We start from the raw sequence: 11856 nt of genomic DNA on the forward strand, positions 1-11856 counted from the left end.
AATAAAATTTATCTTATTTTTTGCTTTGGATAACTTGAATCTCGCCTTAAAAAAACAGTTAAATTCAATACCGGCATAGATTATAGAAATAAAGTACAATCTTTCAATTTTGCCTCACAAAACCCCGATTTGGCATAAAAATGTAACGAAATTCAAATTCAAGTTCGGCTCTAGAGGACCATGGTTAGAAATGAACACCGCAAGTCAGAGCAATGTTGCTTGCCATTCTTGCAACCAATGTTTTGATAGCAACCTTCTAAATCATTAATTAAGTCAGCCAAATACAGTAAACTGAAGCTTGATACAGTGGTACGAAGTTGCCAGGTGTGAATAAATAGGCGATACACCACAGATAAGACAACTTGGAGCAAATAAAACAGAACACTCAATTCAGCCAATTTGGAGCAAAGAAAACAAATCACCGACGATAATTATGCTCCCTCTCTAAACTCTTTTGTGTGGCACTGATCTTCTCAACTCTATCAATGCCCCCTTAAGAAAACTCTACCAATGCTAGCATCAATGTTCAAGCTATCTTGGCTTTTGCCCAGTTTTCCTCTAATTAACCAGGCAAATTCTCTTCTTAATAATGAAAATGTGTGCCTTGCCTGTTTCAAAATAGAAGTTAAAGCTATCACCTATTCTTGCACCTCCTCTTTGCTTTACAGTGCTTGACCCGAGCAGAAAACCCGTAGGTGCTACTCCCTCCGTAAACTAATATAAGAGCGTTTAGAATACTAAAATAGTGATCTAAATGCTCTTATATTAGTTTACAGAGGGAGTACAATCCAGCGATTGACCATCAAAAACAAACCCAAGGTGCATCTTCCATGTCTATTCCAAGCATTAAAGCCAATCCTTTGGTAAGCGCAATGTTGTATTTGCATGTGTCTGCATAAAACCTTCTAATTCGACATCCCTGCTCGCCTGATGGGGTCTTGGAAGTACTGAAGGGATATGAGAAGTGCCTCCTGAAAAATGCTTGTTTACTCTCAGCACAACAAATATCCTGCATAAAGAATAACCTTACAAGCTCTCAAGTGACACATACCTCTGTCCTTATTGTTCTGCTACCTTGGTTGGGGCATGTATTAAAATAAGATGCGAATACATCATTTGCACCTTTGCCCTGTTCGGAGGAATATCTCACTTTAATACTAAGAACAACTGTAGTAAAGACACTAATTGATGACGAATCAGATCACATTATCATCCAACAGACTAATTGATGACGAATCAGATCACATTATCATCCAACAGAGATAACTTTTTCGTATTTTTATTCAATCATCAAAAAATATACATCTGTCATACTTCCTCGCTATCATACAAGTGATCAGGTTGCGCAATATGATTGGACTATATAGTGAGACATTCGTGACGACAAAAGTAAATATCAGTTTTTTTTAACATAAAGATTTTATTACTATTAAACACATTTTACAGAAAGTAGCGTGAATGGAGGCACGCTAGACACACAGAGAATGTCCCTTCCTGGACATAGACCAATGTTTGGACATAAGCATCTTATTGTCAAGGTTCTAGACTGGACAAAAGTAAATATCAGATTAAATAGTACAATGCAACCATACATTCAGATTTGGGTCCTCTTCGATGCTTTCTTCCAGCCCAGCCAGTCCACCAAACGCAATTAAAAGGTGCCTGTGCAGTGAAGAGCACATTACTAACAGCACATACTCCCGCAATAGAGACTTCATAGATGTAAAGTGGAAACCACGTGAGTACAACCAGGGTTTCAGATCATGGGAACCAGAAGAGAAAAAATCGGAACCTAGTAAGTTCATGCTAACTAGGCTACAACCAGTTCGGGGTTTGAAGCTTCTGAGTTTTGATTGTTTCAGAATTAACATATCACAGAAAGGTAAATACATAGGAGCTCTCGGGTGCATATAAAACCTGGGTGCCCATTCTACTTCCGTGGTTTCATTAAGATATGGCATACATGGTATCCATGGCGAAGAAAATACAGTCCGACCTACGATTCATCCAAACAGTTTTATCTATACATAGGAATTTTTTGACTTTTTTACTGAGACTACCACGGATGTCATTTCTTCACGAAACTTCACAAGGGAGTAGATTGGGCACCCAGGTTTGATATCCCAAAATTCCAGATTCTTTATATTTTCCTGGTTTTTTTTTAATTTAATATTCATATAGGGGGTGGAGCACCCGAGTGCTCCAAATCCTCATCCATCACAGAAACAATTATTTATATACCTGTGCAGTTTAGGAGTGCTTAGATAGTGAACAAGACCCTCTCTAAAAAATCGAAGAGGATGACGTGGTTTGGTTTACAGGCCAGTAACCGCCAGTTTAACAAAGCCTGGATACAAACCAGGAATCAATATAAAAGGGTTTTACTAACACGTATTAGTTCATTATTCCAAGTGAATGTTCATCAATCATCATTGCCTTGGACAAAATGTTTTGTCTGCTTATGAACTGATCAAGCCAAAAAATAATAATGTTTGTTGTTGCTGTGCTAAAAAGAATCCAGCCATTGTGAGGTGATTACAAATGGGAGTTATGACTTCAGGTACAAAAGAGGTGCAACATGTTCAGCAAACTGGCGTTTTTGAGCAACTTCTTCCAGATTATCCAATTAAAACAAAACAAAAAATGAAATTGTGCACCATTTTATTTGTTGAACTGTTATAGTTTATGTCTGCTCCAGTTATACCTCAAAATTCTAATGAATTGGCAAATAATAAGTTCATAAATCCTAACACCATATCATCTAGGAAGAAGAAATTTACACATTCAGGTAACCAAATCTGTTTTTTTTTAATTCTCAAGAAGGTGGTCCACATACCTGAATGAAGGTAAGATTAGCTCAGATGAAATAATGGTTTCACCATGCTCAGAAGTGCCAATGATATGATCATATCCTTCCTAGAAGTGGTGAAAATAGTAAGTGCTGGCAAAATAAATTCTGCATTTGCATTATAACAGCCTTACAGGCAGTACCTTGTATGGTGAATCATTGATAACACCACTTAAATTTGAAGCATAGCGGACTTTATAGCCCCAATATGATCCCATTTCTTCGCTGGGTGAGGACGGAGGAACGACTTTCCTTATACAAGCTAGACGTACATACAAAAGTTACAATCAAATGGAAAAAACGACACAAGTACAGTTCAATTTACTCAAAACAGAACTAGATGAGAACAAAGAGATGTACACCACAGGTAGACCACAGTTATAATAAAATGGAGTCTAGATTAAATATATTTGGCCACTGAAAACTGAAATGGCTGTGGCTCTCCAATATATATGTAAATTGGAATGTGACTGGCCCAAGTGGGTGCAATAAGAACATGTGGTGAGCTGAAAATTAATGTATGGAAAATTCGTACAAAGTGTGAACCAATACTAATGGTACTTAAACACGATATCTATATTACATAAAAGATTCCTCAATTCTACAAGTATTACCAAAATTTTACACAGAACATCAACATAACCATGTGTATTGCCTGGAGTAATGAAACGGCCATTTACCTGGTGTAAGGTCTCTGTTGGTTCCCATGGCTACAGTTACCCTTTTTCCTTGTTCTAGGATTTGCTCAACCAGAACGTTCTGCAGAATTGTGATAACTAGAATTAATTTCAAATCCATTAGATCAAGATGGTCAGATATTTGTCTAGAGGCAATTTAGGTGTAGAACTGTGGATGGGACGGTATGCATTCTGGCATTTTGTCTAATATGTTAATAATCAATCAAGGGTCGTCCAAAGGAAGACATGCAGACATTTTGTTTAGTACATGAAGCAACAGAATCACATGTTCTATCATGGGTCTGCCATGGGCCACGAAGAGAGGGGGATAATCCATATGGGGTAAATCCGTACATGGTGTCCCTTTTACAAGGAAGACTTGATTTGACACCAAACAACATAATCCAAACTTTTCTAATGACCCATATCATTATCTTTGTATTTAAGCTTATAACTGGCCTAACCAAATTGATATCCTTACTAACTAAATAACCTGTTATACTTATCTCCTTGATCATGGGACTACTCCTAGCTTGGTGCTGCCCTGTGTCATTGGGCATTGTCCATTGACCCACCCATGACATCTTCATTTTCCAACATTTCATAGAAAAAACAATTTTATAGGAACACTCTAATTTAAAAACAGTCAAACACAATAAATTGTGTGTAAACAGTCAGAACACAGTAAATTATCAGAGAACAATTTTGGGTTCTCACTCTAAAGTTGGGTTGGTTACGACTCTGGAATCCCTACCGCGATAGACTCCCAATAGAATTGGTGGCTAAGGAGAGCAGACTTGAGCGCAAAAGGAGGATATTGGCTCCATGGTTGCCCTCACTGTTTGGTCCACGGCAGGAGCATAGCAGCAGGGTGTTCCAGGGGGTGAGCAAGGACTTCTGGTCTGTGGCAAATGATATTAAGACGGAGGTGGAGCGACGGCAGCAGGTTTTCAATTACAGGTTGCACAAACTGCCATGAGAAGTAGCTACTGTGTAACTGCGCGCGTGTTGCATGTGTTGTGCATTGTATAATATTTGATCCCAGCCCAAGTCTTGAGTATCTAATTACTTCTACTTTTAATGAAAGAGTTGGAAACGCTTGTTTGCAGGTTATCTAAAAACAATAATTAATCAAAGTAAAACAACATTGCCCATAGTGGTGGTGCAGTAGCTTCTTCTATAGCTTGAGGACAAGTTGACGGCTGTTATAAACGTATAATTTGTCTTAAACATAACACAGTTCCTAGAGATGATGGTTTAGAATTGAACAAGTGTTCTTATAATCTCAACCCCTAAAATAATAAATCAAACCAAATACATAATACCACATTGTAGGTAAGCGCAATAGATCCATTTTATATTAGTTTCAACAGACACAATACGTAATATTGGATTCGTCACTGCTTCTATCAATTATTGTTACATGTTTGGCCGTTTGTAAATGCAACTTAATTCAGAAACATTAATAATTACACAAAGAATAATGACTCCTGAGAAAAAAAAAACTAAATGTGCTTGCTTGTAATGAAATAGGCTTGCCACACTCGCAGACCGGTTGCTTGTTGGCATGAAGCATTACTCAGGGATGGGCATAACTTTATGAATGTTAGATATATTGTTTCCGTCAAATAACTTGTACAGAGTGGGGTATTTAATAGTTTGCCACAATGGTACAAATCGGTTAACTCTCTACATGAATACATCAAGCATAAATCATAATTTAAATTTCAACAAAAGCGTTTTCTCAAACATGTGCAGGAGAACAAAATGAGCATATAAGAGTACCATACACACCTGACTTAACCCAACATCAACAAGTGTACCCTTTGAACGATCCCCGCCCAATGTTACACCTGTCGAAGTTCAGTATACTGTAAGCATCATGTCAAATCATACATGTGGAACATAAGGTGTGATAGAACATCATTCGATATGATATAGCTGATCCTTAACAAAAGTTAGAGATATATAACAGAAGCAGCATTTGCTGAAGCAAATAATTCTACATACATAACCATGTTACCGAGTACCATCGACAGCTCAAGCAGCCCTTAAGAAATACCAGAACAAAAGCCAAACAAAGTATTCCCTCAATGACATGACTGATAGAGTTCAAAATACAATAAGTAACAATCGAACACTGGAATGAAGCTATCCAAGTTATGAAAAAAAGGATAAGTGCAAGACTTACATGGCTGCACCCTAATTTATGAAATGCTTAGTTGTGGTCAATTGGCCATATATATCACAGGAGCCACGACAAATTGCCAAATTCATGTTTTACTACCAAAATGCTCTCTGAATAAACTGAAACTCCATTTCATGTTGTGACCACACACCACAGCAACCGAAATTGAGACCAATGGCAGCACAAGAGAGAGAGAGAGAGAGAGAGAGATGTCACCTTCACGAAATTCAGACCACTCATGCTTGCGCACATGGTGCGGCGCGTCCAGCGGCGGAAGCAACCCCTGCATACCAGAAGCGGCACAGCGAAATGAGCAACCTCTAGAAATCCCCACTTATCAGGTAACCACCACCACCGTAAGAAATTCTCACCACATATTTAAAGTTCTTGTGCATTGGGAAGAGACGGCGGCGCAGGTACTGCGGCGTCTCCAGATACTCCAGTATGCGAACGAGGAACCGCGCACCGCTCTCCTCTTCGTCTTCGGCACCGCCGCCGCCGTTCTCCGCAGGTGGGCTGCTGTCGAAGACAACGATCTCGTCGATGCGGAATACGGCCGCCGCGCGGGCTATCTGACCGGCCAGCTGAAACAGGAGAGGCGCGCTCCTATAAGCATCCCTAGTGTAAGAAATGCAAGGTACAATGAAGGTGATAGGGGACGGGGTTACTGACGAGGGTGGCAAGCTCGAGGGACTGGGCGTTGTCGATGACGGAACCGGCGACGGCGATGCTCACCGTCGGCTTCCCCTTCGGATCCGCCTCCTCCTCCTCCTTCGCGTGCTTCTTCTTCTTCTTCTTCTTGTGGACGGCTTCCTCGTCGGCCGTCGCGGGCTCGCCGCCGAGGTGCTCCGCGGTGTCTTTGCGCTTGTTTTTCTTCTCCTTCTTGTCCTTGTGCCGGGACTTCTTGGCGGCTGCTGCCTCCGCGCATGCCGGATTCATGGCGGTGGGGGTGGCAACGGCGGCGGCGGCGGTCGGCCGGGATGGATTTGTGGGGTTTGGGTCTTTTTTTTAATGGGAACTGGCTGGGCGAAGGGTTTGGGGAGCGTGGCTTCCTCTCCCGTGCGTGTCGGCCCAAGACCAGACCACCGGGCCCGAGCCGGCGGCGGGCGCCTATGGGAACTGTTTTCCCTTTTTACATGTGATGACCAGCGAACCGAAATCTCTACTCTTTTTTTTTTTGACAGCATAACCGAAATCTCTAGTTAACGTGTGCTCCTTCAGAGCTTCACAACGATCAGCGCCACTTACGCATTCTCAGCCGTTTGCCACGTGTCGCGCTTCAGACGCTTTCTCCGGATTTTTTTACTTTTTCGCATGCGTTTTCGGCTTTTTAAACGAATTTTTTTCCCAGTTTTTTTGACGTTTCGATTTTTCATCGGTCTTCCTTAGCTTTTGAATAAAAAAAATCACGAAAAAACATGTTTTCTTTTTTTCTTTTTGCGAGAGTCACGGTTTTGCTTTCACGAAAGGCATGGTTTTGTTTTCGCGAGAGTCACGGCCGTGCCTCTCAGAAACGGAAAAAACGTGTTTTCTGTTTTTTCCTTTGGCGAGAGTCACGGTTTTGCTTCCGCGAGAGGCACCATTGTGCTTCCGCGAGAGGCACAGCTGTGCCTCTCAGAAACGAAAAAAATGCGTTTTTTTCTTTCATGAGAGTCATGGTTTTGCTTCCGCGGGGAGCACGGTTGTGCTTTCGCGAGAGCCACGGCCGTGCCTCTCAGAAACGGAAAGAAAAAACGTGTTTTCTATTTTTTTTCCTTTCACGAGAATCACCATTTTGCTTCTGTGAGAGGCACGGTTGTGCTTTCGGGAGAGTCACGGCCTTGTCTCTCGAAAACGAAAAGAAAAAACGTGTTTTTTGTTTTTTTTTCTTTCACGAGGGTCACATTTTGTTTCCGTGAGAGGTATGATTGTGCTTTCGTGAGAAGCATGGCCGTGCCTCCTCGGAAACAAAAAAAAACATGTTTTCTCTTTTTTTCATGAGAGTCGCGAATTTACTTCCGCGAGAGGCATAGTTATTGAGCCTATTGTGTTTGGTTGCCTCTACATGATGGCTTCGGGTGGGTCCTGTACTCTTCTTTTATGAATGAATGACATGTGGTTTACTTAAAAGAAGTCCTGGAGGGTCATGATGGATGAAGTTGATATACTAAAACAAGGTTTGATAAAGGGAATATGAACCTTGGAACCGACGAAAGCATGAAATCATAAATGAATTCCTTGGAAGGGGAGGATTTCTTGGCATGGAGTCATGAAAAAAGGTTGACGGTATCATACAATTAATGGGGGTGGCTGACCGAGGGGAGCCCGACAGAAGGCCTGCCAGAGGGCCCGCAAGGCCCAACGATGAAGGGAGGCCCGACGAAGAGGATAAGCACCATGCGACCAACTTAACCCCCAAGCCGGTGGCGGCGGCAACCCTAGATTGCATTTATCCCTCTGTAAAACCCTATACCGCATCTCTCCACAACCTAGGGAGCTCTCATTTCCATCTACTCCCGTAGAAACAACTCTTGGTAGCAATCTCGTTATTATAATCATTATAACCCCTCACACAAGGTATACCTCCACCATGATAACAAACATGAGCAGGATGTGGGGTATTACTCTTCGAAGGCCTGAACTTGGGTAAATTCCCAGTGCGACCTCCGCTCTGAAACTTTTGGCTACGCCAGGACCCCTACTGAGGGATCTGATGGTTTTCTACACCGTCAAAGGTGTTTTTTCGATTTGAATGTCAGATGATTTTGGCCACCAAGCAAGATCGTGACGTGTGACTATATAGCAATGTATCATGCTCAGAACTAAAGAAAGAGGCGCAACAAAGCACCTAAATGGAAGAATTTTGTCCCTGCAAAAATTCAAGTGTTTCTTTGGAGGCTGGCCCGACACTCCCTTCCAACTTATGGTGGCATACAAGATAGGAGCATGCACAATACCTTCTCCATATGTGGCTCTACTAACTCACAGAGGCATGCACTCACTCACCAAAGGCTACATCGAGCTCTTGAGCTCTACCTTGACTTCACGACGCCCGTTCGGGTTCAGCCCTCACTATCAGTGATTCCTCGATAAAGGGCGCTTGTATTTACTCGAAAAGTAGCATCGAGCGGATACAAAGCATAAAGAGAAACATCCGCATAGTTAAGATGCACACAACCATCAAACGAACAGTCTGACAAAGAATATAAAAACGACAAAGTGGCAACAGTAAAGACCTATGAGACCGAAACTATGCCTATGTCGACGGAGAAGGTGGACCGATTCGGAGATTATGCAACCACCCATGTTGCGTAAAAACCTCTATGGCCACCCGCTCCAACTGCATACACACACTGACTGCACAACATCTCAATGTGTGTGGGCACTCGTCGATCCTGCTATTACGGAACACATGTAAGGACTAGTGAACCATCAACAAGGAACTGGTGGTTTACGATGGTCTACTTGTTATCGAGCCATATAAAGATTTGCGTTGACGCTGATGTAAGAAGAATGGTGACTATGGTGTTGTTGTAGAGGTGATGAGGGATGAAAGAGGGACATGCATTGGCTCATTAGTAATAGTGTACCCTATATGTCTGACCCGTAAGTTTTGGAATCGATAGGCTATCATGTAGCCCTATATATCTTTAGTTGGAAACCTGAACCTCTTCAACATTCACATAGCAAGCGCCTGCAAATTATGACCTTCATGATGTAACTACCCGTCGCCTGTGCTTCTTTCGCCGCCCACGACTGTCGACATTTCAGTCGCCAGCTGGACTATGTAATAAAGGACATTAATTCTAAAAATAATAAGGAACCCTCCGTCAACGAATTTACTCAAACCATGTCTATGATAAAAGTGGGGACTAAGAAGTAAGGAGGATGGTCATGGCATGCCTCCGCAATACTCTCTACATAACTAAATCGAGAAACCTCGTGCGCAACTACATTAGTTTCTCGGACACGATGAAGTATCATCATTTACCGAGCATACTCATCATTATTGGCAATCATCCGTTACCATCGTCCAAGAGACATGGTGCTCTGATGAATTCAAAATGGGTTGCACATGAAGTCTCACTCGGTCACAATAGACAAGACCCCCTAAATCTTCCTCAAGTTGTAGCCCATGAGCAGTACACAAGCTTCCAGGGTGAACTTCTTGAATAGGCACCAAACTGTTATGAAAGCCATGTGTTGAACCGCAGAGTGTCGCTCTCATCAATCCAAACCTAAGTCCTCATGGAAGATTGCGTCCATGTTAAACTTTATACAAAGCTAACACCGGTCTAACCCACCTCTATTGCCTCGTTGGAGCCTTCACCTTCCGCACCATGGTATTAGTGACAAGTCTTCTACGCGCGCACGCGGGGGAGGGGGCATTTTACTCATCGTGGGGAACCTTCCACAACTCCCACCCAAGTGAACTAGTAGGTCAGCATGACTAGTTCTATATCGTTCCCTCTAGGTAGAACCATTCCTCCTAGAAGATTGTAGCAAAGGAGCTCCTCAATAATCGTTGTACCTAATCTCTCCCAAGGTACCGCGGAATCCACATATTCCCTCAGATGAGAAATTCCCAAATCTCTCTTGCTCCGATCACAGAGGAACAACATGTGACATAAAGTCCTCTAGGTTCAAGACCAGTTATGCATAAATGGGCATAAAATTGAAATCTTTATATGACTATCCATGAGAGTGCACTAGCAAGGGACTATTCCATGTAAAACCCTCAATTACAAAAATGCATTTTGGAATGAACACATCCCGCTCATAGTTTATTCCAAGCCGGGTGTGTTGCCATTCTCCCTTCTCCTTCATTCAATTGAGCTCGAATTCTATATTTCAACCTACACGCAGCATGATACACCCATTTCACAATAAATATTTTTTGGAGAATCCTCGCAACATCCACCTGTATTTTTTTTGCAGCGATATGCCCTCAAAATAACGACTACCTAGGCCCTCATCAAGGGGTGAGGACGTTCTTCAGAAATTCCCATCTTGGGATATCTCCTCTCGGCATGTTTTGCAACTATTGGTAGGTGAGAATTGTACTGAGATTATACATTGGATGTGTCATTTTATTCTCACTCTTTTGTCCGACACTTATGTGAATTTGATTGAGATTTATTCCATTTGTTTGGTTAGTGATAATTGACCAGGGCTTAGCCAGTGATCATGACCAGTTATGATGAAGGGTTAAGATGTAATCACTAAAAAGTTCCCTCATGATCCCTACCCTCCACTATTAATATATTAATAGAGTGGTGTGCCTAATCTCTTGTTAACCCCCATGTCCTCTAATCATACGATGGATTTAAAGTCATGTACCCATGTCTCGTCCCCAATTCCAATTACCCCTAACCAAATACACTGTATGGTTCATAATCCCAATTCGGGTAAGTTTGTAACGAGACTCCTAATGCATCACATGCATCTTTAGGGCATGATCCCAAATATGTTTATGTTCCAATTTTTTCCGAAAACAGTCAACAAAGGTCTTCAAGGAAGACAATGTGGGATGACACTCTCCCGACTCATCTCCTTCTCCTCCGTGTAAAAGAATAGCGTCATTCGGGGGGGGGGGGGGCCTTTGGGTTAGTATAGGTACATAGTCGGAGGGGTCTATCCAGGGACGGAGCCAGGAATTTGGCATAGGGGGGGGCAAGTTCCACCCTTAAGCTCTTACAGAATAATGAGAAGGCCGAGCAGAAAAACAGTATAAAGTGTGCGAAAGGCATAAGCCAAACTCATGCTTTCACTAGTGTAAACACTACAATTTTTTTACTGAATTGTTAAATTTTTACAAGACAGAATAGTTTTAAAATTAGCTATGTAGAAAATTTTAGTGTGTGGTACGAGAACTACTTGATTCCAAATCTAATTTTACTAGAACTACAAGACGACAACAAATCCGAGATTTGAAACTAAGTTAATTGTGAGAGTGGACTTACCATATAGGCATATGGGATGTGGTATGTCATCAGATCACAGGTCGCATTTGGTGGTGCTTTCCCTAATCCTCTTTATGCTGGATGACGGTGATATGATAGATTGGGGATTGAAGGCTTGAAGGGTTGGACGCAAATGCGCCGTTTTCTGTTGTTCTCTTCATCTTCACATCTACACAAACATAACTAGACAATCAAGAAATT

At 41.9% G+C, this 11856-nt stretch overlaps 1 protein-coding gene across 1 annotated transcript; it reads right to left on the minus strand.

The window, feature by feature from the left end:
- Positions 1 to 282: 282 nt before the first annotated feature.
- Positions 283 to 6781, minus strand: LOC125511208 (putative methyltransferase C9orf114). Its single transcript, XM_048676529.1, has 10 exons — positions 6386 to 6781; positions 6085 to 6297; positions 5930 to 5996; positions 5320 to 5378; positions 3529 to 3607; positions 2992 to 3110; positions 2837 to 2916; positions 1593 to 1662; positions 1052 to 1129; positions 283 to 971 (listed from the first exon to the last, which is right to left on the minus strand). Exons 1-10 carry the CDS (start codon positions 6650 to 6652, stop codon positions 906 to 908), a joined length of 1098 nt encoding a protein of 365 aa, XP_048532486.1. The 5' UTR covers positions 6653 to 6781; the 3' UTR covers positions 283 to 905.
- Positions 6782 to 11856: the final 5075 nt, after the last annotated feature.

This window comes from Triticum urartu, chromosome 5, assembly GCF_003073215.2.
Source record: "Triticum urartu cultivar G1812 chromosome 5, Tu2.1, whole genome shotgun sequence".
NCBI lineage: Eukaryota > Viridiplantae > Streptophyta > Magnoliopsida > Poales > Poaceae > Triticum > Triticum urartu.